We start from the raw sequence: 27,643 nt of genomic DNA on the forward strand, positions 1-27,643 counted from the left end.
GTCAAGCAATACTAGCAAGCGCCCTGGACTTTGGATGAACATGAGTAACACAAGAAAAAGGAACATGTTGCAACGTCATGATTGCAAGGCCCACATGATTGTTGGTCTCCGAGATGGCCGATGGACCGTCACTTGTTTTACAGAAGAGCATACACATCAAATGGTGCAGTAGGAAGAGAAGGTTAGGTTTTACCGCTCTCATCGAAAGATTCCGCGAGAAGACCACCAAATGATAATGACGTTGCATGAACGCAACTTGTCGACCTCAGATTGCATGGGTATCCTTGGAGATTATCATGGAGGTGATCAGAGGCACATTGGTTATGTGAAAAGAGATGTTTCAAATGCACGATCTGAGATGCGGCAAACCATGGCATTTAAGGATATGGTCATGACAGTGAAATACTTTATAAGGCGGCAAGCTGAAAGCCCACAATTCTTCTATGCAACACAAGTGAATAAGGACACCAATGCTGTGGAAGCATTGTTTTGGGTGGATGGGAGGACAAGAGCACTGTACCCCAAGTACAGGGACCGTGTCTTCTTTGATACAACCTTTTGCACCAACAAATACAACATGCCTTTTGCTCCCATAGTTGGCATCAACAACCATCTTCAGACTATTGTCCTAGGGTGTGCATTGCTTCCAAATGAGCAAATTGAAACCTTCAAGTGGGTCTTTCAGCAATGGTTGATTGCCATGAACAATGAGTACCCAACAAACCTTATGACAGACCAGTGCAGAGCAATGGAAACTGCCATTTCTGATGTGTTCCCTCACACAGTCCATAGGTGTTGCAACTCGCATGTACAGCGCAAGGCGCGTGAGAAACTTGGGAGGATGCTTACAAGGGATTCAACATTTGAGAAAGCTTTCTACGAATGCATCAATGAGTCTGAGACAGTGCATCAATTTGAAGAAACATGGCAGCACATGCTGCATTGCTTTCAGTACGCAGAGAATAGGCACTTGCCAAACATGTGGGAATGACGACAGACATGGGCTCCTGCATACTTGAAGAATGATTTCTTCCCTTCCACGAGCACGACTGGGAGATCAGAGGGGCTGAATTCTTATTTCAAGACGTTGGTGCATCCGCAGAACTGAGTTTGGACATTTGTAAGGTAATATGAACTGCTACAAGAAACGATGCTAGACCGTGAAGATAATGTTGCTTTCACTGGAGAAAGAACAACAACACTACTTTGGGGGTGGTACAGAATAGAGCGTCAAGCTGTTAACTTCTACACACGCAGCGTCTTTGGCAAGTTCCAAGAGCAAGTGACAGCATCGACGGGTTATATAATCAACCAAGTGCCTAACCTTGAGCAGGAAGGTATGATGTTTGTGCTTTACTCGAGCTTGTATGAGAATCCAAAGCTGTACCAGGTGCATGCTGTGATAGAGAAGGGATTGTACTCATGCAGCTGCCATTACCTTGAGATGAATGGTGTGCTTTGCTCGCACTAAGAGTGGCGATATAGCTTAATGTGCAAGAAATTCCAAGTAGATTCATGCTGCAAAGGTGGTCCAAAGAAGCTACGACAAACATGGACACCTATGGGAGGTTCCTTGACTTTGGACTACCGAAAACAAACACCCTCAAGTACAACTCACTGTGCAGAGATATGAATGCACTGGCAACAGAAGCGTGCTCCGTTGATCCAGCTTACAACTTCCTGACAGATGTAATAAAGCAGCTCTGGCCCATAGTTGCTTCGATTAAAAAAAGCAAATGTCGGGGGAAGAGGCGATGCAGCAGCAACAAGCCCCTCAAGCAAATGCATCCAATAATGCTGCAACTGGAGCAAAACCACAAACAACGCCGCCATGGCGGAGGAGCAGCCTGTGCCGACGCCTATGTCGACGTTCCAGCAGCGCGCAGGAGGAACATCGATACAACCTGGTCCTCCTAGAGCAGCACCGGCTGGGAGAGGGCCAAATCGACAGCGAGCATGCGAGCGAGGAGGCCGTGGAGCCCGTGGCCGCAGCGAACCCCAACTTTATCGCGGAGCAGCGTGCGGTCTACGAGGCCGTCCGCGGTCAAGCCGCCGCTCGCCAAGAAGTGGCCACCGCGGAGGCACAGCTGCAGGCGATCGCGGACGAGAACAATGCCAACTGCACCTCCTACGTGCCGCCGACGAACTATCAGGCGGCCTGGTGGGATGATGACAGCGCAGGGGCCACCATTGCCATCACGAACCTCACATCCACCAGCGACGGACAAGGCGCGGACTCCTCTGAGGATGAGTAGGGCACGGGACGCGAAAGGGCCTTGTGTTCCATGTGGCCTGGTCTGTCTCCCATGTTCTACTCTTGGTCGCCGGAGATCGCTGCTTCACTTCATCAGTCTTATCGTGGTGCTCATGGAGACGGCGGGTGGAGGACGACAAGGGTTTGGATGCCGGACGTCGCTGTAGGATAGGTTTAGGATCAGATCGAAACAGATTTTTTGGGTTTGAAATGTTCGAAATCTAATAAAAATCTGTCGTGTTTGCATAAATGTCGTCCGGCATGTATGAAATCCGCCGTGTTTGCACGTGCTCGTTTGGGGCTTGCCCGGGGTTCGGCCGATCCTGGGTAGGCCATTGTTTCTGTATATACACACTTGTACTTCTACACATGAACATTTATAAAATATACACAGTAGGAAGAAATTTCTACTGTCTCCCATAAAAGACTATTTAAACGGATCTCTATGTATTTCTGGACAGTATTCATATCAAATACTACTTTTCCATGTAGCAGCATTGTACCCAAAAATCGTTACAAACCTCCAGCCAGATGCTAAAGACCAGAGCAAAATCACAAGGCAGATCACTAGCGTCTTGAGCAACTACTACTGAGTGTCAAAACCACGTACGTACTACCCTGCTCTACAAGCATTCTCCCCGCCAACAGCTCTGACAGTCCGATGTACACTAGCAGTTGCTCCAGGATAATTAAGCTACTCTCTGAGCCGAAACGAATGAGAGAAACCCAACCACTTGATAATCCAGGTAGTGGTGAGAGAATCGAGCATGAACCCCTAACCATGTCGCCTCACCCCTGCATGATGTTCAATTCCGCGCATTGACGTTTGGGTACAGCAACGTGTTGTCCACTGAAATTCCATCAACGTCGAGTACTCAGTCCTGACAATTGGTGAGATTATCTATGACCGCTCGATGAGGAGGCTGAAGTATTGTTACGGACCTGGTGTGCCGTGGGTGATGACGACGATGTCGAGGCGGTCGTTGCCGATGGGCAGGTCGATGAGGAGAGGGGAGAGGTCGGCGTAGGCGCCGGCGCGGACGCAGAGCGTGGTGTGGAGCGCCGACCGGTTCTGGCCCAGCAGGTTGGCCAGCGTCAGGCGCAGCTGCATGAGGCTGTTGGTGCTGATCCGCACCGTCCGCCACCCTGTCTCGTCTATGTCCCCGTCCACGCCGGCGGGGATGTACCGGACCTGCCGCGCCACCTCCTCCTCCGTCGGCGGGCGGCGCCGCCTCCGCATCGGCTGCACGTCGAATGGAACCGATCGATCACGAATTCACGATCAATCGCCATGCAAATATACAATGCGGGAATCGCGGGGGCAATGAACCTGTGGCGGTGGATCGAGGAGGGTAGGGCGGTCCAGGCGAAGGGGCACGACCTCGACGTCCCACTGCAGCATGGCGCTGGCGTCGTCCCCGGCGACGGTGACGGCCGTGCGCCACCGGACGTACTTGCCGTTGGCGCGGAGGTACCGGCCCCCGGCGCTGCGGATGACGAAGGAGCCCTCCCGCCGGATGGCCTGCCAGAGCATGCACCTCGGCGTGTTCGGGTGCGGCCGGGCCTGCTGCGCGGCCTGCACGCCGTGGCCGGGCCCCGTGGCGGCCTGCACGTCCGTGGCGAAGAGGTAGCGGCCGTAGGCGCCGCGGAGGAGGACGAAGGGCCCGCCCTCCGCGCCCTCCATGGGCTGCACCGCCCACACCGTGTTGTGCGCGCCGCGCTGGCTGGACAGGCACACGCCGTGCCCGTCGTCGTCCGCCGCCATGTACTTGGTCCGCCGCACCTGGCACCGGAGCCGCACGAAGTGCACTTCGTCGAACACCTCCATCGGCCGGATCGGTCGATCCGGAGAGCGATGGATGCGGGGAGACTGGATCGGGGCTGGGTTTCTTGGTTCGTCGAGGAGGGAGACATGAGAATTAGTTGGTTGAGATGCATGGTTACGGGTGGCCGCCTGCGCGCCACAGCGGGAGTGTGTTTGAAGCGGGCGTACCACGTAGGAGTACCTCACTGGAGTTATCCAAGACCTGCATGTCACTTGTTTAAACATTTCGCGGCAAATTAAAGATGATGAATAAGGCAGCTCAAAACAAAGAAGATGATGAATAAGGTGTGGGCGGTGCAGCACCACAATGGAGATACCGAACGATTAACATATCCGAGCAGATCCAGCAAAGATAGATCCACCGGAGACACATCTCTACATGTCCACCGGCGGTGCTAGACACATCACCGAAACGGAGGCTGGGCGGGAAGAATCTTAATTCATCTTCAGGGAGCCGTTGCCGTCTTGCCTTCCTGAGCAGGACACAAACCCTAACAAAACACAAAGCAACGTCTAAAAACGAGCCCTCCCACCGGCAAGGACCGGGGATCCACCACGCCTCCATGTCCCTAAGGCCACCGGAGACGAGGCAGACCGGCGGTGGCATCGGCCGGAGGCGGAGAAAACCTAAGCTTAGGAGAGGAGGCTAGCCTGAAAACTCTATTCTTTAACCGGGCTTAACCCCTTTCAGTTACTTGCATAATGAAAATACAACAGTCTCACGGATGTTCAAGGGACGGAAAAGGGAGAGTAGAGAGTTCCGTACTAAATAGAAAACCTATTGGTGCAATAGTTTGCCCCCTTCTGTTCTGGAGATTGTTGTGAGAAATAGGCATGCACTGATTTATTTGCTAGTGCACACTGATAGAAATAGTCCATGCAGTCCCAAGGAGAATGCTATGTTCGGTGTTGAAGTTGAAGAACTTCACCAAAGATTATTTGTGTGGTAGAGAAGGAAGAGCTACATGTCGAGAAGAAATGAAAGTGAGAAGATTGTATAGGAATTGACCCCTCAAATTTATTGTTGACGCAAAAGCAATATTCGTTCGGTGTGTCCGAAGTAGGATGACTGCAGTCAAGAAGATTGAAGGCGGAGTGAAGACGTAGCATTCTTTTCGTTGTTCTTCTTTCTGTTATTTGAGTCATAGGAACTCTGGTCTATTGATAGGGGAATGGATTCTCGAAGATTAGGCCTTATGTGATGATTAGCCGAAACCTATGAAAGACTGAAAGAAATCTCCTTGTGTTCCGAATGATTACCTGTCAGCAGAAGTTGTTGTTCTTTGGAGCTGCAGGAGATATCTTTCGGACCGTGGGGTTAGCATTTGATGCTCCGCAAGGAATGCTGCCCGTTGTGCTCAAAATCCAACCGTTGAAAATGTGTTGTTCGGCCATTTGCTGATCCGCGTGTCCAATTTCATCATTTCCCATCAGGGAAGGCTGCGGCTATAAATAGCCACCCTGCACCAATTTTGTCCGGGCTGCTCCGCTTATGATTTTTAGAAGATTGATTGACAATCCCCTCTCGAGAGATTTGAGTTTAAGATCCACCGAGAGATAATCAAGAGCCAAAATTTAGACAGTGGTTGAGCATCACAGTAGTTCTGAGTTACAATTCGTGTACCTATTACTCTTGAGAGTTGCGCACTCTCCAAACAGATAGGTGTCGGCTTGAGTGCCGAAGAGTAATTGTCTTCACCAAGCAAAGCCTCAGCAACCAAGAGTAATTATGGTTCGCAAAGAAGTTTTTCCAAGGTTTGAAGATCGCCGACAAGTATCTACCACGAGTGAAATCAACCAAAGTCTGGCCAGCTTTAGGTTGAAGGAGAATAGGACAGAGAGAGGTTTGCTCCTGTGTTCAATCGGCAAAAGGGCGGACTGGTCTACCGAATCTATTTGTCGCCATTGAGCACTACTGGTCCCTTCAGTAATCTTAATTGTGTGCTATGTGGTTCGATAGTTTTCATGATCATACATTCATTGTGGTAGCATATTTGCTTTCGTCCTATATTATCTGTGCATATCATTCTCTCGCTCACTCTTTCATTCATTCGCTATTTACTTTTCTTTTGAGTATCGATAATCATTCAATCTTTGTTTCGTTCGTAAGCATCTTTGCTATTGTTGTTCTCTCTCATGTTGCTCTGTGTGCTAGCTTACCATGTTACCATTATGGTCATTAAGATAGTGAGCTATTATTCTCGAACGATTTCGTAGATCTTCCTTTACCCTTTGTTCAATCTGTTTGTGCTCCTTTATCTTATGTGCTTGATCTATCTCTAGTTATTCCGCCGCTTAGTTTGGGTTTGGTTCAAAGCTTCGAAAGAAATATTGAATCTCACATTCACCCCCTCTGGTCGATATACTCTCAGTCCTAACAAAACCCACTACACTCGCTCGCGGTCAAAATGAGTATTGTTGGGAGAAAATCTACTAGCACCTTGATAAGCACTAACCCAAGGGACTAGCTACTAGACAGTCGCCTAATTTTAGGGAATGGGTCAGTCGATTCATAACCAATCGACTGAACCAGAATTGTGGTCAGTCAATTTTTTGAGAAGATGTTATAGCACAACTTAAGCCCTAAGAACCAAGAGAAGCTCACAAGACTTCTTGGGCCAATGCAAAACAACGACCCGTTGATGAACAAAAACAAAAAATAGAGTTTTCTAATGGAGAATAAATTAGTTAATGCAAAAATAACGAAAAAAATTGCAGACAACTTACACAAAAATTGCGCATTTCTACAATACGCAAGAATAATCATATAGGAGTGGAATTTATACAAAAAAATAAATTTTGTGAAAAGGAATGAATTATTTATTTTTATATTTGCAATCTCACACATGTATATTTATTTTATACATGCATACAATACAATATATATATATACATACATATATCAAAAAAGCATTATTACTATGAAAAATAAGCATATACTAGTGAGATTTCCGCAAACAATGTGTTTTCTAAAACGTAATGGATTAGTGACATCGGTATTACCTTTACAAAAGAAAAGGAAATGAAAACTAAAACAAAATAAAAAATAAAGTAAAAACTAAAACAAAATAATAGTTCAATGAAGTTTTATATGGAGGAATGAATTTGTGGCATTGGTTTCACCCTTTCAGAATAAACAAAATAAAAAACCAAAACAAAATCAAAATATTGAACTTCTATAAGAAATGAAGTATTTTAATAATAAAGAAAAACAAAAAAGAAAAACAGGTCAAAACGTGCAAACAACTTTGCAATGAAATTGCACTTTTTGAAATATGGAAAGAATAAGCATACAATAGTGCAATATTCACATTGTAATATAATTTACACACATATTATTGAGTTCGTGCATATATACTTATTCTTTGATTTTTTTACTTGCATATATACCACTATTACACTTTTTGCGTGCACACTAATTCATAATTGCAAAATAATAAATTTTTCAAAGAAAGAGGAAAATGAAAAAATATAAAAAAATATAATAGCAAACTTTGCACAAACATTACACATAAATTGCGCATAATGTTCACAACATAATAGTGGAATTTCCAAAAAAACTAAAAAATAATCAAAATATTAAATTTTTCTAACGAAGAATAAATTAGTGATATTGGTATTAGCCTTTAAGAGAAAATAATGACAAAATTTGCACAAAATGTACACAAAAATTGTGCCTTCTATAATATGAAAAAATAAGCATATAATAGTGAATTATCACAAAAAGGAATTTTCCTAATGAATGATTTAGTGGCATTGGTATTAGTTTTAAAGGAAAAAAATGAAACAAAAGATCAAATAATAAAGTTTTTTCTAAAAAATAATGAATTAATGGCTTTGGTATTACCCTTTAAGAAGAAACAAAATAAAAACTAAAACTAAAACAATCATAATAATGAAGTTTTCTAAGGAAGAATGAACTGGTGGCATTGGTTTTACCTTTTAGAAATAAAGAAAATTAAACAAAAACTAAAGTAAAATCAAATAATGAAGTTTTTTCTAAAAAAACAATGAATTAGTGGCAATGATATTACCCTTTTAGAAGAAAGAAATGGAACAAAAACTAATATAAAATCAAAATAATGAAGTTATTTAAGGAAGAATGAATTATTGGCATGGTATTACCCTTTCAGAAGAAGAAAATGAAAAAGATATTAAACAAATAATGAAAAAAATTGCACATAATTTAAACATAAATTGCATTTTATTATAATATGCATATAATAGTGGGATTGTAGCACAAAGAAGTTTCCTAAGAAGGAACGAATTAGTGCCATTGCTATTACCCATAAAGAAGAAAGAAAATGAATCAAACTACAAAATGAAGAAGTGAAATTAATTAGTGGCATTGGTATTACCCTTTAAAGAAAGAAAATAAAACCAAACTAAAAAATGAAGAAGTGGAATTAATTAGTGGCATTGGTACTACCCCTTAAGAAGAAAGAAAATGAAAAGAATGAAGAAGTGGAATTAATTAGTGGCATTGGTATTACCCTTTAAGAAGAAAATAAAATGAAAAATATTAAGAAAATAATGATAAAATTTTCACACAATTTATACAGAAATTGCGTTTTTTTAATGTTCAAGCATAAGCATATAATAGTGGGATTTCAGAAGAAAAAAATTCCTAAGAAAGAATGAATTAGTGGAAATGATGTTGCCCATAAAGAATAAAGAAAATAGAACTAAAACTAAAAAATGAAGAGGTAGAATGAATTAGTTGCGTTGTCATTACCAATTAAGAAGAAAGAAAAGAAAAAAACTTGCACACAACTTTACACTTTTTTAATATGTAAGAAATAAACATACATGTGTCCAATTTTCAAACCCTAGTATAACTTATGTATATATTGTATAGTATTTGCGTGTATACATTTTACACTCACCCAACATCCTAAACATACCCATAAAAACCTGCTAAAAAGAAAACAAGCAAAAAGTGCATTTTTATCAGCAAAAATGCATCCAAATAGAAAAAGTGAAAGTAACGTCGGCCCATAAACAGGCAACACGAAATGGGCTTTAGCCCAAGAAGAATAATTGACCCAAAACAGTGGTCAGTCGAAATTTGGGCTCAAAACATCACAACTGGCACAAACATAAAAAACAAAAGAGAGCATGAACCTTCAAGCAGAAATCAACACACCAAAATATCGAATGACCCAAATTTGATTTTCATGCAACTTACATATAGCTAAATTGCTAAACTAATCATAAACTTGAGCCCAACAGGGAAAGTGGAAACATAACATTTCAAAACAACATAAACTGGGCAAAGCACCACTACAAAACGACTCCCCACAAAGAAGCAACATCAACAGAAGCAATTCAGATGGATGAATCCCATGTGTCTTGCCAACTATTTTTAGAGCAAAGGTCAGTGCCAGCACACACCCAACGGTGCGCTAAATAACTATAGCAACAGAATTGGTAAAAAACAAGTGTTGAGCAGTTTCAAACTCATCACAAAAGGAGCATTTAGGATTGCCACCCCAATTCTTATGTTTCATGACCTCTCTTGTTAGCACAACATTTTGGAACAGTTGCCATAGCAAAAAAATTGAATTTAAAAGGAATTTTGGCTTTCCAGATCCATTTGTAATTATCTCTAGACAAATCAATCTCCAGTAGTTCATAAATTGATTTAGTATGAAACACATTTTTTCCCATGCCCTAGTATATCTCATCTTTGATCACACCATTAATAGTTTCTTTAACCTCCCTCCATTGTTGATCAAGTACATGCGATAATCTCGTCCTAAAGAAAGTGTTCACATCAAAAGAACATGGTTGTACATCACAAATAAGGGGAGTTGCAAATATTGAACAGCAGGGAATTTCTCACACATAGGTGGCTTATCATTCAAAAGGATCCCTCCATGTCGTTGCTAAGTTAACATGTTTCACCTTAATTCTTCTTCCAACTATGTAAAATTCTTTAACCTTAAGTAAGGTTTTCCAACAAGTGAAATAGAATTTAGCTTTAACAGTAGCTGGCAATACAAACTTTGAGGTATTTAGCTCTCACTACTTCTTGCCATAACCCCTATCCCTTTTCCTATTTCCACCACCACTTGGTGAGGAAGGTTGACATTTTTTTCTCAAATTTTGAACCCCTAGCCCCCTCTCTAGGTCTACACACTTTGGATATTTCACCAAATAGTATATTTTCGTATTACAACCCCATTGCCAGAAGAATCTCCTTTTAATATCCGAAAACTATATTTGAAACTAAAAAAATCACTGAATACAATTCTAGATGTACATATATACTTTGTATACTTTATCGTGACGGCTTAGATGAATCACCATGCTACATCCTCTTGAACTACACCAACCAGCTTTGTGCTGCTATGTTTCACCCAAAAATCTGTCAAATCAAAAATCACTCGAATGCTCGCGCACAAAACTTTTAGGCAAAGTCACTTCTCATGCCTCTTTTTTTATCTTTCTATTTATGTGAACTTACAAATCCTGAATACTAGAATAATTAACGAGGCTAACCCAATCAACCAACTTAGACACAAACCGACTACATTAGGGGTTATCGATACTTGTTATTCTCTGTTTTTTCATGTTACTAAAACACATGTGTCTCTACTTGATAGGTACTCTCCTCTATAATGTCTGATGCCACTTGTGAATCTATTTCACTTTGATGGAAATGAGCCTATGGTAGTGGTGCCTTTTTTCTATAAGAAAAAGATAGGTTTACGGTTTTGTATTCACATATTTGTCCTTTTTACGTACCACATACGAAAAATGTTTTTCATGAGAGGTGGCGCTGCTCCTATTGCAATATTGTGGCTGACATACCACATAGGAATCACCTCAAGGTGGAAGACCTTAGCATTCTGCTCTTCTAAATTCCATAGAGGATGGCCGCAATCACCATTGTCTTAGGCTTCCTCTCCGAGGAAGGGAGGGGGTGGGTGGCAGGGACATTGGCATACCACAAGACGTCCCTGCAAGAGACCAAATGCACCCAATGTTGTGGAGGACGATGTCCCACATAGCTTGAACACATGCACAACCGAAAAAGAGGCGCACGATGGTCGCATCCGTGGAGTAGATGATGTAGGGGTAGAGAACGGGATGTGTCGACGATGGAGATAGAGGCACGAGCTACAAGATTGGTGGCACAACTAGAGGAACTGATTGCAGTGTGAATGAGAAAAAGAGTCACAGATATAAGGACAACGACATCAATCGCATCAGAGAGGTTACATACATTCAAAGCTCATAGGATGTGAAACTTTAATGAGAGGAGGTGATGCAACAATGGTTCTCACTTAGTCGTAGAACGACAACCAAGAGGCAACATCGAGGGTGGCCAAACTGGCATGGACAACAATAGACACTCGCGACTTCAGAAGAGGGCCAAAGCCGATAAAGATAATAGCCATTGCAGCGTAAAGTCCGGTGGCGTGAGAATGTGTCAAGAAGCTTGCATATAAGGTTTGACAACACCCATGAGTCTACCATTGCCAATAATTACCATCATGGTGACTCAGAAGGAAGGCAACATTGTGAAAAAGGTTTACTTCCAAACATCTATGTGAAGGGAGGTCACGACCAATATTGTTAAAGTTGTTGTTTTTAGGTTTATTTTATTTGTCAAGTGTCCTGCGTTCGAGGAACAAGATGCTCATGTCAACACAAGTGCCATCCTGTTGATATAAACTCTTTCCCGCCCAATGGCGGAGGTAGGGGGTGGCCAGCCAGGGCCCGGGCCCTCCCCAACATCCTAATTTCCTTGGTAATATGCAGGTGAACAGTGACATTTTTTTACAATTACATGCAGCTGGCCCTCCCCAACATCCGATTATACACATTCCTGCCTCCGCCACTGTTCCCGCCTCTTGTCTCCGTGGTTAATGGAAAAACTTTGTGTTTCTGTTATGAAAGTAATGGAGGGGGGGGGGGGGGCAGCCGGATTCAAAAAAAGAAAAAACTCATAGATGGGAGTAACCCACCATGACAATTTGCACTGTGAGGTTATGTCTTCGACGCTCTTTAGAATCACAATTATTGTAATATGCTCCTGAGTTTTCCGTGTCACGGATCGTGGGATGAGTGCAAGGCTAGATTTTTATCAACCACCTAGAATGTACATGCATAATATGTGGATGCATACCAAGTATACCACATACCCAAGAATGGAAAGGACAGAAGGATGGTGTGCTTCTAGTCTCCTTTGTCCTCAAGTACCTTGGAGCTTGTGATGAAGTCTTCCATGACCATAACAGTGTCGCTATGTAGCATAAATATCAGCCAATATGCCCGGTGGTAGCCAATTGTTTTGTTTAGAGGACCCAAAAAAAATAGAGGACCCAAAAATAAGAATGGATCGATATGGTTTAATCACAGGCGCACGAGGGGCGAAGCAGAAGATCCAACGGCCAGCAAAATTCGCCGGAAACAAAAACAAAAAAAGTCACTGCACGGGGCCCGTGGGTGGCTGTTGCCCCACACGCCGCACGCCGGAAAAGGGTAGGCGAGCCACCTCCGCCCCCTCACCTCGCCCCCGCGCCGGCCCCACCGCCGAGCCCACTTCCCCCCCACCTCTCCGTCCAGGCGCCGTCGCCGTCAATCGATCGCCCTAGCTAGCTAGCCAGGGTCCCTCCCCGATCTACTCGTTGGCCATGGCGGACGAGCCGGCGCTGCCGGTGGCGGCGGGGAGGGACAAGGACGAGCGCCGCCGCTTGATGGGCAGGTGCGCGCTCGCCGTCGTCGGCATCATGAGCACCCTCCTCGTCTACGGCGTCCTCCAGGTCCGCCGCCCCCTCCCCCCCTCTACTCCGTTCGAATCACTCGTGGCCTGGTTTTGTGCACCGAGGAGTGTGCCGCCGGGTGCGGTAACAGCGGGGGATTAGTAGCGATCTATGCGTGTTTGTCTGTTCCTCCCTCCGGCGAAATCTACGGTCGAAATGTTGAGATTGCGCTTGCCTCCGGAGTTAGCTGGCCAGTAGCGTGTACGGTGCGATTTCATTCAAAGGCTTCAGATTTACTAGAATGGAACTGCACATATTGTATTGCACGACTGGGTGGTACTGGTGTTGGTGAATAGCTGGTACTGTCAGTCCATTCTGCGAAGTATGCCTAGCTTGTATTCCATGAAAAATATCAGTGCTCTGTTCAGATAGGGATGGTGTTATGTACATGACCTAAAAAGTTCAGTTTTGACAGTAAAAGGAGAGTTTGGAGTATTCTTCATTTCACTCCTTTAAGCACTTTTTGATTCATTTCTCAGATCCAGATAAAAGAATATTCTCCATGATCATGTAGATGTTAAAACACAGAGAAGCCAGATAAAACGATATTCTCCATGATCAGGTTGTTCCATGATAGTTCCTTTTAGTTTGAACACATGTATTTATGGTTCCGTTTGCTGTTCAGACCAGATGCTGCATATGAACAATTCAGTGCTGCCAAACTGGATAGTGTGGTTGTTCATGAACTAAATCACCTCTTGTTACTTTGGTGAATGGTGTATTCACACGTTTGAACCCTTTGATGTGCGAGTACCGCATCTATTTGTTACTGTCAGTTACCTGTTCTTTAGCTTGCTTGAAACAAACTCAGTTCTGCTTTACATAGTGTTGAATGGCCATAAAACACTAAATGGAGGGTTCTGGTCAATGTTATGCAGGAAAAACTTATGAGAGTTCCCTATGGAGCAGAGAAGGAGTTCTTCAGATACTCACTATTTCTTGTTTTCTGTAACCGTATCACCACATCCATGGTGTCTGCACTCGTGTTACTGGTATGGATCTGCCTATATCGTTTGTTCTAATACTTTATCTTTTCTGAACTGCTGCACTCCTAAATTCTGTATATTATGCAGTCGAGTAAGAAGTCCACGGACCCAGTGGCCCCAATCCAGAAATACTGTGTTGTCTCCTTCTCAAACATACTAACCACAACTTGCCAGTACGAGGTTATGTATTAGTTTTGTATATCTGCTGTTGTTGGCTCCTATTGCTTCTGTACATAATACATGACGTGATTGTTTCAGGCCCTCAAGTATGTGAGTTTCCCTGTCCAGACACTTGCCAAATGTGCAAAGATGATTCCTGTTATGGTAATATCTTTTGTACTGTGACTTGTGAGCTAGCCTGATTTTCATACATCTTCACTGTCAGTGTCTGCTAGAAGAGTATAGATGTCTCCTTTTCTTCCAAGTTACTCCCTCCGTCCCATAATGTAAGACGTTTTTTGACAGTACACTAGTGTCAAAAAGCGTCTTACATTATGGGACGGAGGGAGTAATAAACAGTGATCGATGTAAGGAACTTGTACATAGGCTAATTTGGTGCTATTGGTAAACTGAACCTATGTGAATAAAGTGGCTATCAAAGATGGAAAGATAGTTTATAAGTTAAAGGCGCGTGCGAAAATTACTGTGCTAGATGATTCTGAGACTCAGTTCATCTGATACTATTATTTGGCCACTTTCATTCATCTCTCAGGTAGATGTTAAAGCATAGAAAATCAGGATTGTATTTGTATGCACAGAAGGACTGTATATCAATTGCCTTGAGTTTATATATCTGGACGTGCTTTATATTTTTGTTCCACCATTTGTGTATTTTGATTTCATTTCCTGGATATCAAGCCTTGTTATGACCATTCTTCAATTTGATTGATTTGTAGATTTGGGGCACGATAATTATGAAAAAGAAGTATGGTGGAAAAGATTACTTCTTTGCAGTCATTGTGACCATGGGCTGCTCATTGTTCATTCTATACCCGGTAATCCAAATATCCCAACTCATTTCTCTGTATTGTTGAGCACCACATGGTTGCATGTTGCATGATTCTCTAGTTGTCCACGTCTAGAAAATGTTATTGAGACTGGAGAATATAGAAATTTCATGAACAACCAATACTGCACCTGTCATCTGCACACACCACATTAACAATTAGGTAGTAATGATATATATATATATATATATATATATATATATATATATATATATATATATATGAATAAATGAAACTCAACACAAATGATGGTAATAAAATAAAATTGTGAATATTATTTCTTACGCACTTCATATTGTTCGTGGACAACTAGAAAATGTTATTGAGACTTGAGAAAGAGGAGAAGGGATGTGGAGTTTCCTATGATTTGCTCAAGCCATAGGTAAAAGCCTTGCTGTATTCATAAGCCAAGTGGTCCAGCAGCTCCCTATTGAAAATGACCACTTTCACTCCCAGCTGCTCTACTCAGAGCACTGTCATCTTCAAGAAGGTGGGCAAAGTTTGTATTCTTCTCATTACTGTAGACATGAGACTAATCAACACAAGGCCTCAATCCCATTGAACCATCCAAGTAATGTCCATTGCTAGCTACCATGCTTGCTGGTTGTACCATGTCTCATATTGGTGCACTGTAATTGCTGCTGCATTTTTTAAGCCATTGAATACTGAAGAGCAACTCCAGCCCAAGTGTAATATCGGTACTGATTCATTCTCACAAAAGAACTGATTGATGAGCCCCCAAACCATGACCTTACCTCCTTGCAATAAAACTGGACAACATGAGTTGATAATCCTTCAGTTACTGTGATCTCAATACTAGAGTTGTCTATTACTCCCTCCGTCCGGAAATACTTGTCATCAAAATGGATAAAAGAAGATGTATCTAGACGTATTTTAGTTCTAGATACATCCCTTTTTATTCATTTCGATGACAAGTATTTTGGGACGGAGGGAGTATATGAGATCATGGGGGCTTTGGCTGCAACAATGGAAAATACTTGTACGTAAGGCAAACACTTCCCTGGCTTCCCACTTGCAAGCAGTTCACGAGAAAATACATCCTGCAAGAGCTTGTGAATTAATTCCAGCACCAGAGCTAGTTTTATGCAGGTCAAAATTGATAGCATTAGCAACAAACACCTTCATATTGTTTCCTCAAAGATTGCATCCCTTACATACCCTGTAGTGGCGACCATAGCTCCTTAATGCACTGTTATGAGACCGCCCTTGCTGTTTACAATTACAAGTACTGTAGGCGAATCCAAGCAGAGGAATACAAACCTCTAGGATCCCATTACCTCTCTGAATGGAAACCACTGGTAGCTCACAGCCGTGTAACAACTGACATGAATTCCGCCTTTGTACTCATCACAACTTCTATCAGCTCCAAGAGTGAGTAAATAACCAAGCTTGAAGTTTATGATCATCGTTGAGCCGCAGCACATGTTGCTTCTCCATAGGCACTAAATTTGGCGGTGACGGTAGTGAGAACCCTTACTGGGAATAACCTAATGGACACAGCTGTATCCAACTTGATGATGTTGACGACACTGATGGCACCATTGTCTAGCAGCCTGCTTAACAGGGGTTGTGTCCGTACCAGACAGGACCAGTAGCAGGGAAGATTACAGTTTTCCCAACTTGCAGTTGCAGCCCAGCCTGAACTTCAGCATCAGCATCACGAGGCTTCTCCTCGAACAGCTTTTGTGCTGCATCCTGCTGAGCATTTGGGCACACAAAATCTGACATGTCTGGCAATATTGAGCTGGACCGGGTATCGTTAAGGAACACAGTTGCAAGGAAGCAAGCATCATAACGTTGGCCTTGAGGTCAGAGCATTTGGTCGAACTTTTGGTGGGCACCATTGTGCCGAGGTTGAGGATACGTAATGGCTCAAGGGCGGGGTTGGTGAGTCCTCTGGAGGCATGGTCAAGGATGCATGTGCACTCTATGGATTCAAGGACACATCAGCGAGCTCTTCTGCACAGGTGTCGTGGTCGGGGCCCCACGTCAAGTAGGTGGGTGTCAGTTTGGTGAGGCCGAAGACACTGAAGTTGACCGCGACATGGTTTGGTGAGGTAATCGCTGGTGGCCATGGGCAACGATGCCACATCGACGAACACCGAAGGCAGTCAGCTTGGTGGAGGCATTGGGGAATTACCAGGTGTGAGTCTGGTTTTGTGGATGAGTCGAGCGTGGAAGTCGGCCCTCTAAAGGTGAGCACCTCCTCCAACAACATCGTCTCATGCCCAGCAAGGTCCAAGAACCCCCTTGGTGATGGTGGTGTGGTGCTAATGCTGGTCATGTTAGAGGTGTGGAAGGGTGTTGAGATGGCTCTCATTGCATATGATACAATCCCCCTCCAATAGGTTATTCTGGTTCACCTATGTCTTGACTGATGCGTCTGTCGCTTTCCCTCCACTAGTGTAAGCAGAATTGTGCGCCTTCACCTGCTCCAGCGGCATGGGTTTCGAGCCCCTTGTCGTTGTAGCTCATACAGCCAGATCCAGTGGCCCATACAGTTCACGACACTATGTTAGGCAACATATTCGGTTACGGGGTTTTGGAAGCTGATAATAATGGTGTGTTTGGTTTTAGCCTAAGCTTGTCTTGCCAAATATCTGGCTAGCCAAAATTCAGGTCTAGGTTTTGCTAGCTAATGATTTGGCCAACTTTGGCAAGAAAACTGAACTAGGGTGGGTAAAGAAGCATTGGCATGCCAAACAATTGGCCATGATTCCATACAAAGACCAAGTTTTTTGTCATGACCAAAATATTGGCAGGGTAACTTTCGGCCACAATCCGAACATACCCTATTACTTCATTTGGTAATTAGCCAATGCACCTGTGATAATCTTTGTATTTCGGACTGGTGCCTGAATCGTATGGCGTGCCTGAAGTGATATCCGTTTCTTTCTGGTCTCATGGATGCAGGCATCAATGGATGTTAGTCCACTTAATAAAGGCAGAGAAAGTACTGTTTGGGGTGTTTCACTCATGCTTGGCTATCTTGGGTACAACTTCTCTTCTACTTAATTTTCTGCTTAGAAAGGAAGCAATAATATTTGAGTTCATGATATAATGTAATGGTGGCTCAGTTTTATGAATTTTGTTGATTTCACAGCTCTATTTGACATGTAAGTCTGCTTTTAGTTGTATTAAGTAGCGTTAGCTAGAACTATGCATAGGAAATATATGTATTGCTATGACTCATTGAGTATCTAAACTGCTGAGGAGATGGTGGTATTAAAATTTGGAGGTTGTTGCAGCTGTAGAATGGATGTAATCTAGTAAATTTCTAAAGCATGAAAGTAGACAAGATCAACTTACTTTTACAATTTCCCACTGGTCACTGGTGTGAGTGTGGGTGCAGTGGCGCACTATTCGCTTACAGGGTCTATTGCTTTCTTTCTTTGAACGGTTTTTGCACCCTGGTTGTTATCTAACATTATCCTCCTTCTCTTGGATTTCTAGATTTGATGGTTTCACAAGCACCTTCCAAGACAAACTCTTCAAAGGGTATGAGATGGAAATTCACAACCAAATATTCTACACGACAATGTGCTCTTGTGTTATTAGCTTGAGTGGTAATTGCTTACTCAATGGTTACTTGTCTCATCTTCTGATTATGTACCAAATCTGTTGCTATCAAAGTTTCTATTACTGGAGATTCTATCGAAGTTTTGCGTGTTAATCTGTTGCACCTAGTCTGTCACAACTACACTGTACAATATACTATTAGCAGTTGCAATGAATAATTTTTTTCTCTTATTTTTTCCTTTCACAGGGCTTATTCTCCAGAATCATCTTCTTCCAGCTGTGGACTTTATGGTTCGTCATCCAGATTGCTTCTATGATGTCCTAATCCTATCCACTGTAAGACTTACCTTTTGACTCTTTAATCAAAATGCAATGTGCTTGTTCCTTTTTCTACCCAAAGCACATCACCACAAGTCTGATGGATATCGGTGGAGGGAGAGAAAATCGAATTTTAGGAAATGTAAATAGACCGACATAAATAGTGTGACTTCCTGTCTAGCACAATGTGAAATCTTGGACAAGTTGCAGTTGTAGCTATCTCAAATTACACCCTCCCATGACCACAAATTGAAGCTGCACCATAACTGTTTGAATGATAGTTCCAATATATCTTTTGGCCATGGGATTTAAACAACTTGTTCTCCCCAGGTTGCAACAGCTAGCCAGTTCTTCATATCCTACACTATTCGAACATTCGGGGCTCTCACATTCGCTACCATCATGACAACCAGACAGGTGGATATAGCTCTCACCAGTATCAAATATTTGCATTTAAATCATTTGACCGTTCCCTTACCGCAATTCAACACGTGTTTCCGCAGTTGGTGAGCATACTACTGTCCTGCGTCTGGTTCGTGCATCCCCTTAGCTGGATGCAGTGGGTTGGAGCTGTAAGTTATCTATCGTTTTCTCATCATTCGACTCATAACATTTTGTGTCTTTGTTCCAATTAAAAACGACGCTCCGTGCTATACCAGGCCATTGTATTCGGTGCCCTGTATGCCAAAACCTTCTCAAGAAACAAACTGCAGAAGGCCGCGGTCGTGAGCTCACCGTCGCAAGGTTCTGTGCCAAATGCTGCTAACAGTTGACTGGAAGAAATAACAAATAGGAACAACGAAGGTCTGATCTACTTGTCACTTTGCTGTACCGGATAGAAAATTTTCATGTCCGAGGCGAATGACAGGCATCCTAACAAATTGACTGAGAGAGAACAGATTGTAGAGTCATGCCTTGGCTCCGAATCATCAACCTGGGGAGCTCTGAAAGGCTTAGCTGAAGGCCCATTAGTTTGTTGATGTGAAAGAGTGATCGGGGCTGCCGAAATTTCTCTCTGAGGCCGTTCGCTGTTAGCTACAGTAACATAATGTTGTGATGTAAACTTGACGATTTACTCCATAGATAGAAAAAGTCTTTCCACCCACAAGAGGGAGGAAAGGCTGGATTTTTTGTGCGTACAGCGCATTACCCTACCTTAGGGCGTGACCGGCGCGCCGCATCTCCACACTGATTTTCATGGCTGATGGTGTGGTGTAGAGTTGGTCGTGCCATAGGACTGTATTTGTCATGTTTGTGATATAATTTTGCGTTTTTTTGCGACTATATATATGCATGAATAGGCGGTAGCCATATAGAGCGCCTCAAAGAGAAGCATAGCTTGCGCACATGCAAAGTGAAATTAAGCAGATTGATCGATTGACCTCCTCACATGGTATTGTTTAATTGTTGGTATCACTAGATATATGTTAGACCACCTCATCAGTAACTCAAGCAAAGTTTTATTCTCTATTTTTTAGATGTAGAGGTGATTACAAATTGTCGTTTTCCATTAGGATCATAGCGAGAACTTTCGATCGAGCTGTGGAATGCTCAGGTTTTCCAGCAGGTCATACATTTGAATCGCGCGGCGGACTCAATGTTGTAGCCTCTTAGTTTTAGGTTTCAGCTCGACATATGCCTTGAGACAAGGCCTTTTTGAGCAGTGAGCACCTACATATACTCTGCTTTCTTAATTAGTGTAAAACAGAGTGGACAACTTGTGAGCAATGGTGAGGCGATGTGCATGCCATGTGAAAATTAGAACTTTTGTCACAGAAACATCACCCGCAAGTATCAGTTGATTTTTGCCTCTTTGGCCACCAATTTAATCATACGAAAATATGTTTCTTAAGAAAGTATAGATGATAAAAATAACCTTTTTACCAGTTTGTATATGGTAGATTTTTTCTACATCGATGGCCATATGCTGAACTAGATCGAGCAAGAGATGACATACGCAGTAAGATAACATCAATGAATGCATGTACGGTTTGAATGAACTAGCAAGTTGTTAAATTACAGGTCTGCATCGATCTGTACGGAGCACCGCCGGCATTTGTCGATGTACGGAGGGAAATTGTTAAAACACAGTGGAAGATGATACGCTGCCGTACAGATGTGGGCACATGCAGACGATTAGGTTGTCTGCACCATGCCACCATGACCCAAAGTCGTTGCGCAAAGCTCCAAAGAGGGAAAAAAAATTAACAAGGGTTAGCATTCAAGTTGGTCTTTGCCTTGCACATGCATTATCTATGCTACTCTGTCAGTGCGTGAGCCGACGTGTCAGTTTCCGATACGTTGGAATGACGAGACTGAGGTAAAGTGGGTAACAAGTACTGTGCTTCTTTTCAAACAACCTCAGGTGACCAACTCCCCCACACAGTACACACACTCTCTCTTCTTCTTTTTTTCTTTTTTTTTTTGCGACTACACACACTCTCTCTTCTCCCCATCTGAGTCGATAAAATCTCCGGTTAGCCGGCCGGCGTGTTTGCTATCTGCTCAAGCTCGTGGATCACCGGTGGTACGTGATGGTCCGGGGAAAGACGGTGATCGAGAGGATCGAAAACACGACGAGCCGGCAGGTGACCTTCTCCAAGAGGAAGAGTGGGCTGTTCAAGAAAGCCAGGGAGCTGGGCGTCCTCTGCGATGCGCAGGTAGCCGTCGTCCTCTTCTCCAACACCGGGCGCCTCTACGACTACTCCAACTGCAACTCCGGGTACGGTACTGTTTATATCTGGCTCTTCAAGTTCATCTTCTATCAGATCTATTAATGATATATTGCATCCGTCAAACTAATTTGGGAGACATCCTCTTACTTGGGAGTGTATATGTGTATCTATATGGAGTTCGATGTGTCTTCCTAAAGAACAAGCACACCTAGAACCTCGGTTAACAAGTGATTCATATTAATTTTATGCCCATGCCATCAGTCAATGTTCCGAGCTAGATTTAATTGGTTTCTTCATTCCACACAAAACGTTACTAGTTTTCAAGGAGAGAATAAGAACTTAAGAGACTTAAATGAGATCTTTTTGTTTCTTGATTAGCATATTTCTCTTTCTCAACTTAATTACTGCCTTGTTGCTCCTAATTGGGTTTTTGGCGATATTTTGCTTTCCTACTTCGCAGAGCATGCGAAGTCCACTCGTCTCCTTTCTCTATATTGACGATCGAGAGATGTCACCATAGTAAAAGGATGAGCTGGTATTTTGTATGAGATATGTGCAGGTCTGGTCGTGTTTGTTGATATGTGTAATCTCAGTTAAGCATCTAATTTGAAATAGTGTTATTTATTTATTTTTTGCAGGGAACTAGAGTTATTTGTTGATGCATTCACAAGTTCTCATTAACTAGGACTCAAAAGCATCACATATTTGAAGAAAACATTCTTTGAACATGCTTTCACATAGTGCGCGTGCATACCTAGTGATAATTGATATGCATATTGTTGCCTCCATGCTATTTCCCTGTGCAATTATATTAATTTTCACACTGTTCATATGGGTCGCATTATTTTCTCTCTCCGGCTTCTTGCACTAGTAACAATGTGAAATACCTTTGTGGTCATTTTATACTGTCTCACATTTTCATGCTCCCACTTTTTTCTCTATATTATCCCCGAATCACATTAGCAAGTACTTATGACTACTTTTTCCATGTATCCACTATTATATATAGAGATCATTAGCCAATTTATTTTCTTCGGTGTCATCCAAGATACCAACCAAGTCCATGGCATTAGTTTATATATCTATTTATTTTTATTTTTGATATTTCCATTTTTTACACCTGCTCATATGTACTTAATTAGTTTTTAAAACTAGGACAATACTACAGAAACCAATTTTTAAATATTCAATTGCTCCTTGTCTACGAGCTTATAATATTTTATCCCTTTACTAGGATGAAATCCATAATTGAAAGATACCAACATGTTAAGGAGGGCCAACAATTCATGAGTGCAAGCGCTGAGGCTAAGGTATGCCTTTCGCTCAATGTTTCTCAATAAGATAGCTAGTCATGTGGTTTACGTCTTCTTCCAAGTTCATCGAGTCTTTTCTTCATACTTCTATTGTAGTTCAAAAATACATAGCTCATGTTCATTGTGCCACATGGATAGCATGCATAGCATCTCCAATTAAGTCACCCTATAGGGCAACAATGGTGAAAATTAACAGTAAGAATCGTGAAGGAATGGTGTACGATGATCACTAATTTGCAAACAGCCATTAGTACGGTCATTTCCAGATAGCCATATCCCATGTAGGAATTCCTAGCTCTCCCTTGCAATTTTTCATCGGGGATCTAGGATCACGACACAAAGTGGATAGACTTTCCCGGTCTAAATCTGAATGCGATATCATTCCCAACATCTTACACAAGAGATAACAATATGTTTGTGATGTCTAAGGCACTAGATCGGTTAGCAACAGTTATGTACATAATATGGATTATTCTCTTTGCTTTAGCAGTTCCAGTGCATGACTAATTCACTGTTCCACCAAATTAGAATACACCCACTACACTATAGTTTCTCTTTGTTCATTTGTTCTATTTCAAATTCGAGAGCACAAACTATTGCTATATACATGACTGTACATTAACAGTTCTGGCAAGCGGAGGGAGAGCGTCTGAGGCAACAACTACATAACTTGCAAGAGAATCATAGGTATGACATATAAATTATCCCTGCAAAAAAAATTACAAGCTAACTTATATGTCTGACACATCAGTAGTAATTATGAAAGAAATAGCTACTGATTTTGCATCTGCAAAAGTATTAAATTATGTACATTCAATGCCCTAATGGGTGCATTATTCATACTCAGATTATGACGACAACACACTTTGCACTATATTGCTAATAGTTATTCCATGTAGTGTCAGAGCATATATCATTATATGTGTGTTCCCTTCGGTTGTATTCCCTCAAATATTAAAAATAAGGCTTAAAGTTATTAATTTCTTATTTTTCAAGATAATATTAATACCTTCGACACCTGGTCATGCATTTCCCTCTACCGCTCCCTTAGTTTCATCACTTTTTTTATCTTTGCGCGCATGACAAAAATATCAATTGTACAATGAAAGGCAATGTCCATTGTATATGTTATAAAAAATAACTTTTATATTTAGAGAGAAGAGCACTAATATATGTGTACCTACACTAAATCACTGCAGACAGTTGCTGGGACAACATCTATCTGGCTTAGGTTTGGAAGACATGAGGGGTTTAGAGAGTCAACTGGAAACAAGCATACATAACATTCGGCTAACAAAGGTAATGCTTAGAGTTCTTGACCTCATTGTTGAGATCATGCAAAATATGTATATAGACATCATGCCTCTGTAGTGCCATTAACTGCGTTGTACTTTCCAGGACCAACTTATGATTGATGAAATTGAAGAGTTAAACAAGAAGGTTAATGCTTTTACCATTACAATGCTAGGTACTACCACCATATTACATTTTATGTCTAAATGGCCTAATGTTTTTGAATTGCAGGAAAGCCTTGTGCACCAGGAAAATATTGAGCTGCACAAGAAACTAAACATCATTCGTCAAGAGAATATATATTTGCAAAACAAGGTGCATGAGTATAAGAGTCCATCCATGAATAAATAAATAAATAATGAGAGTTTAAAAGAGTACTCAATCCATACTCCATAACATATCTTGCATACATGTGCATGTGTAAGTTGTCATGTTGATTCCATTTTTCAGTTAAATGGTGAGGCAGAAGTAAACGGGACAATTACAAGTTCTTCTAGCCAGTATAGCACTGCTGCTCGAGAGGATCCAGTTCGACTGGAACTTAGTCATCCAGACCATGCAGAAAGGGATGAGCAACCAGAATTACCAATGCTGGGGTACGGTAAAGTTTATGTTTTTTCCAATTTGCTTTGCTCTTGAAATTAGTAAGCCAAAGTAAGCACATAAGCTGACATTATGAGCAACCTCTCCGTGCAATGCATGCAATCAGACTACCAACTGACTGATTTATAAATAACAGGTTAAAAGTTTTTACTACAAGGACTGGCCGATGATCGAGGATTGATATGCCAATTCTGTTCCAAATCAAGTGCAAGTTCATGCATGTTTGTGCCATGTCTACCCATATATTGTAAAAATAAAGTACCATTGAGAGATTTGCAACTTGCTCCATGTGTTTTTTTTTTCTTCTTCTTTAAATACAGTATTGCTTGTTGAATCCCGGATGCATAAACTTGCATTCAAATAAAATAAAGTGTCATAAAAACACGGTGGTTAGAGTTTTCAGTTGCAGGTAAAACCTTCTGCGAGATTACGAGTACCATATATTTCAAGGAAGTTGTCCATACCAGGTTGCTGCATGTTACCATTTTATTTGAACGGAAAACCTTTCCTCCAACAAGGGGAGGAAGTCAGCAAATGTTGCCAGTTTTCTGTGTGTCATGAATAGCCGGGGTAGCTAAACGGAACACTAACATACACAACATAATGTACGCGCATGAAAAATGAAAGAAGATCGATAGACTTTCTCACATGGTTCTAATTAACACATGACAGTGCACTTGTTGAGGTCCCCTGATTTGCTAGATGCTTTACCAAATTGTTTTACCAACTGATGCTTTGGCAGTTAAGAGGTCACATGCTATGGTACATTTTCCGTATATTTGTTTCCGCGCTCCGAATATAAGAACAGCTCGAGCGGTTGTTTTCAGATGCCGAGAGAGGATAACAAATCAAAGATATGAATCTATCGCCATAACAAATAACTAATTTTTGTGTTGCCTTTTTGGTCAAGCATGCGTTCGCTTTCCCTTTCATGGAGCACTAAACCACAACCTTAGAAAATTGGAATGCACTTTATTTAGGAGAATAGGCTACCGCAATCAGCAGGACGCGCTTCTATTGTATATTTTTTCCATACACCCTTACTATTTTTTTATTCGGGGTTTGAAAACAATAATCGAACAACAGAAGTTATCAGTACTGCGGGTGAATGAATCCACTTTGTTCTTGCAACAAAAGCATTGTTACAAATTTTCCACAAATATGTAGCCAGCAAAGTAAATAAATAATAAGGGAAAGCTTGATTTCAGAAATCAAATTAAATAAGGAGGGGAACTAATCCTTCAAAGTAAAACAACCACACCACCACTTATCTTCTCAAAAGTCGGTTCTACAATCATGAATCTGCCACACAAATTAACATCCCTCATCTTAGGCTAAGTTTTCCAGCAAGCTGCATCACTAATTGTTGAGGGTTTTCTTCTCCGCAAGCAGTTTCAATAGCTAGCGTATCACACTGGACTGTACTTATACATTATATTATTGTCATTTCTTGTTTTTTTTTGCGGGAAATTGTCATTTCTCGTTAGGATCATAGCGAAGACTTCCGATTACCGAGCTCCGCAGATCGCTTAACCCTTAAGTTATCCAACTTGTTGTATATTTCAATTGTGGGACAGACCAACTCTCTGTACAATATAAACTTTCTCGTCCTGTTGTACGACTTGAGCAACCTGTAAGCTTCATCATGTGGTCTCTTACTCTGCAGATATAACCTATTTTATGCCTGCGACAGGATCTCTGAACAGTTGTACTAGTATGTCTTATCTTATATCCCTAAAAAAAATACAGGGTGTGGACAAATTTTGAGGGCAACGTGATGCCCTCAATTTTTTTTGAAAGGAGTATATTTATCCATAATCATTTTAACTCTGATGAGTTTTTTCTTTAGGGGACTAAGGTGAGTTAGGTTGGAGTAGCAACTCATACACTGTGAGACATGGTACACAAATTCAGAACCTACACAACCCCCTCCCCCCCCCCCCCCCCCCCCCCCCCCCCCGAGTCTTTCCCCCTGGTGATCTCTCCCTTCTAACGCCTGGTTTCCCTCCATCGACTCGGGCTGATCTAGGAGAAGCCTTGCACTTGTGCCCGTCCTTGGTCTTGTAGGGGATCTCGGGTGTCTTGAAGGTTTTGCTCTTCGGTAGATGGCGGCGAATGGTAGCAACCCAGTGGGGGGTGCGAGCGGCGAGGATGTTGAAGAGCTTCTCTGAAGGTTGGATTTCCATGAGGATGATGGAGATGAGTTTGTTTGTGAAGAATAACCTAATCTTCCCGACATACAAGAAAAGTGGTTGGTGATTGCAAAAGTTCATACTAACAAGGGTTTTAGCACGTATGCTTTGTATGCGTAGATGAGATCTGCACGGAACCCTATGAAGAATGTGCATTGGAGGTTGATCGATACAAATCTGTTCACAATGCAGTTTGGTTGCCTTGGTGGTTGGAATACCACAATGGTTAATGGTCCCTGGCTGTTGTGGAATCAAGCAGTTATCTTGCTAGATACGATGGAATTACGAACCCTAGGTCGGTAGTGTTGGAAAAGGTGGTTGTGTGGGCAAGAGTAGCGGGTCTACCTGATAACCATCCGAATGAACAAGTGATACAAGGTATGTGTAGGAAGATGGGGGAAGATCCTTGATGTGCAAATTCAGCTATCTGCGGGTTATGTGTGTTGGAAAAATGCCCTAAAGGCATTAATATTTGAGTATTATTTATTTTCAACTTTATAATTTATGTTTATATTCTATGCTATAACTGCTATCACTAATGCAAAAAAGCTTAGCAGCGGCGTGTCAAAATTGGCCTTACTGGCGTAGGGTTCCAACGCCACCAATATGGTGTAGGATCGAAAGTATGTCTAGAGGGGGGGGGGGGTGATTAGACTACTTGACTTAATAAAAATCTAGTCTTCTCCCAATTTTAAGTCTTGGCAGATTTTAACAACTTAGCACAAGTCAAGCAATCAACCTACACATGCAAGTCTAAGAGTATAGCAGCGGAATGTAAAACATTGCACATGAAGGTAAAGGGAGGAGTTTGGAGGGAGCAAACGCAATGTAGACACGGAGATTTTTGGCATGGTTCCGATAGG

General features: G+C 42.1%; 4 protein-coding genes across 6 annotated transcripts; 3 read left to right on the plus strand and 1 right to left on the minus strand.

Moving 5' to 3' along the window:
* Positions 1-274: 274 nt before the first annotated feature.
* On the plus strand, positions 275-991 carry LOC141027150 (protein FAR1-RELATED SEQUENCE 5-like). The gene has a single exon (XM_073504121.1). It carries the CDS (start codon positions 275-277, stop codon positions 989-991), a length of 717 nt encoding a protein of 238 aa, XP_073360222.1.
* Positions 992-3,188: 2,197 nt separating this feature from the next.
* LOC109750513 (uncharacterized) lies at positions 3,189-4,082 on the minus strand. Its single transcript, XM_020309473.2, has 2 exons — positions 3,585-4,082; positions 3,189-3,497 (listed from the first exon to the last, which is right to left on the minus strand). Exons 1-2 carry the CDS (start codon positions 4,080-4,082, stop codon positions 3,189-3,191), a joined length of 807 nt encoding a protein of 268 aa, XP_020165062.2.
* Positions 4,083-12,530: 8,448 nt separating this feature from the next.
* LOC109750516 (UDP-galactose/UDP-glucose transporter 5) lies at positions 12,531-19,988 on the plus strand. Its single transcript, XM_020309479.4, has 11 exons — positions 12,531-12,853; positions 13,732-13,845; positions 13,927-14,019; positions 14,098-14,163; positions 14,736-14,834; positions 17,781-17,860; positions 18,321-18,433; positions 18,634-18,722; positions 19,035-19,121; positions 19,208-19,276; positions 19,364-19,988. The coding sequence occupies exons 1-11, from the start codon at positions 12,725-12,727 to the stop codon at positions 19,475-19,477; spliced, it is 1,053 nt and encodes a 350-aa protein (XP_020165068.1). The 5' UTR covers positions 12,531-12,724; the 3' UTR covers positions 19,478-19,988.
* A 620-nt stretch (positions 19,989-20,608) lies between these two features.
* LOC109750515 (MADS-box transcription factor 23) lies at positions 20,609-24,972 on the plus strand. Of its 3 annotated transcripts, none has more exons than XM_020309477.4 (8): positions 20,789-21,426; positions 22,614-22,689; positions 23,318-23,379; positions 23,892-23,991; positions 24,091-24,132; positions 24,217-24,300; positions 24,436-24,581; positions 24,725-24,972. In XM_020309477.4, the coding sequence occupies exons 1-8, from the start codon at positions 21,239-21,241 to the stop codon at positions 24,756-24,758; spliced, it is 732 nt and encodes a 243-aa protein (XP_020165066.1). In that variant the 5' UTR covers positions 20,789-21,238; the 3' UTR covers positions 24,759-24,972. The 3 variants fall into 3 exon arrangements, with proteins under 3 accessions (XP_020165064.1, XP_020165066.1, XP_020165067.1); XM_020309478.3 differs by adding an exon at positions 21,840-21,938 and having other exon boundaries at positions 21,342-21,426; positions 24,091-24,300; XM_020309475.4 differs by having other exon boundaries at positions 20,609-21,426; positions 24,091-24,300.
* The last annotated feature ends 2,671 nt before the right edge of the window (positions 24,973-27,643 follow it).

This window comes from Aegilops tauschii, chromosome 1 (genome assembly GCF_002575655.3).
Source record: "Aegilops tauschii subsp. strangulata cultivar AL8/78 chromosome 1, Aet v6.0, whole genome shotgun sequence".
Lineage (NCBI taxonomy): Eukaryota > Viridiplantae > Streptophyta > Magnoliopsida > Poales > Poaceae > Aegilops > Aegilops tauschii.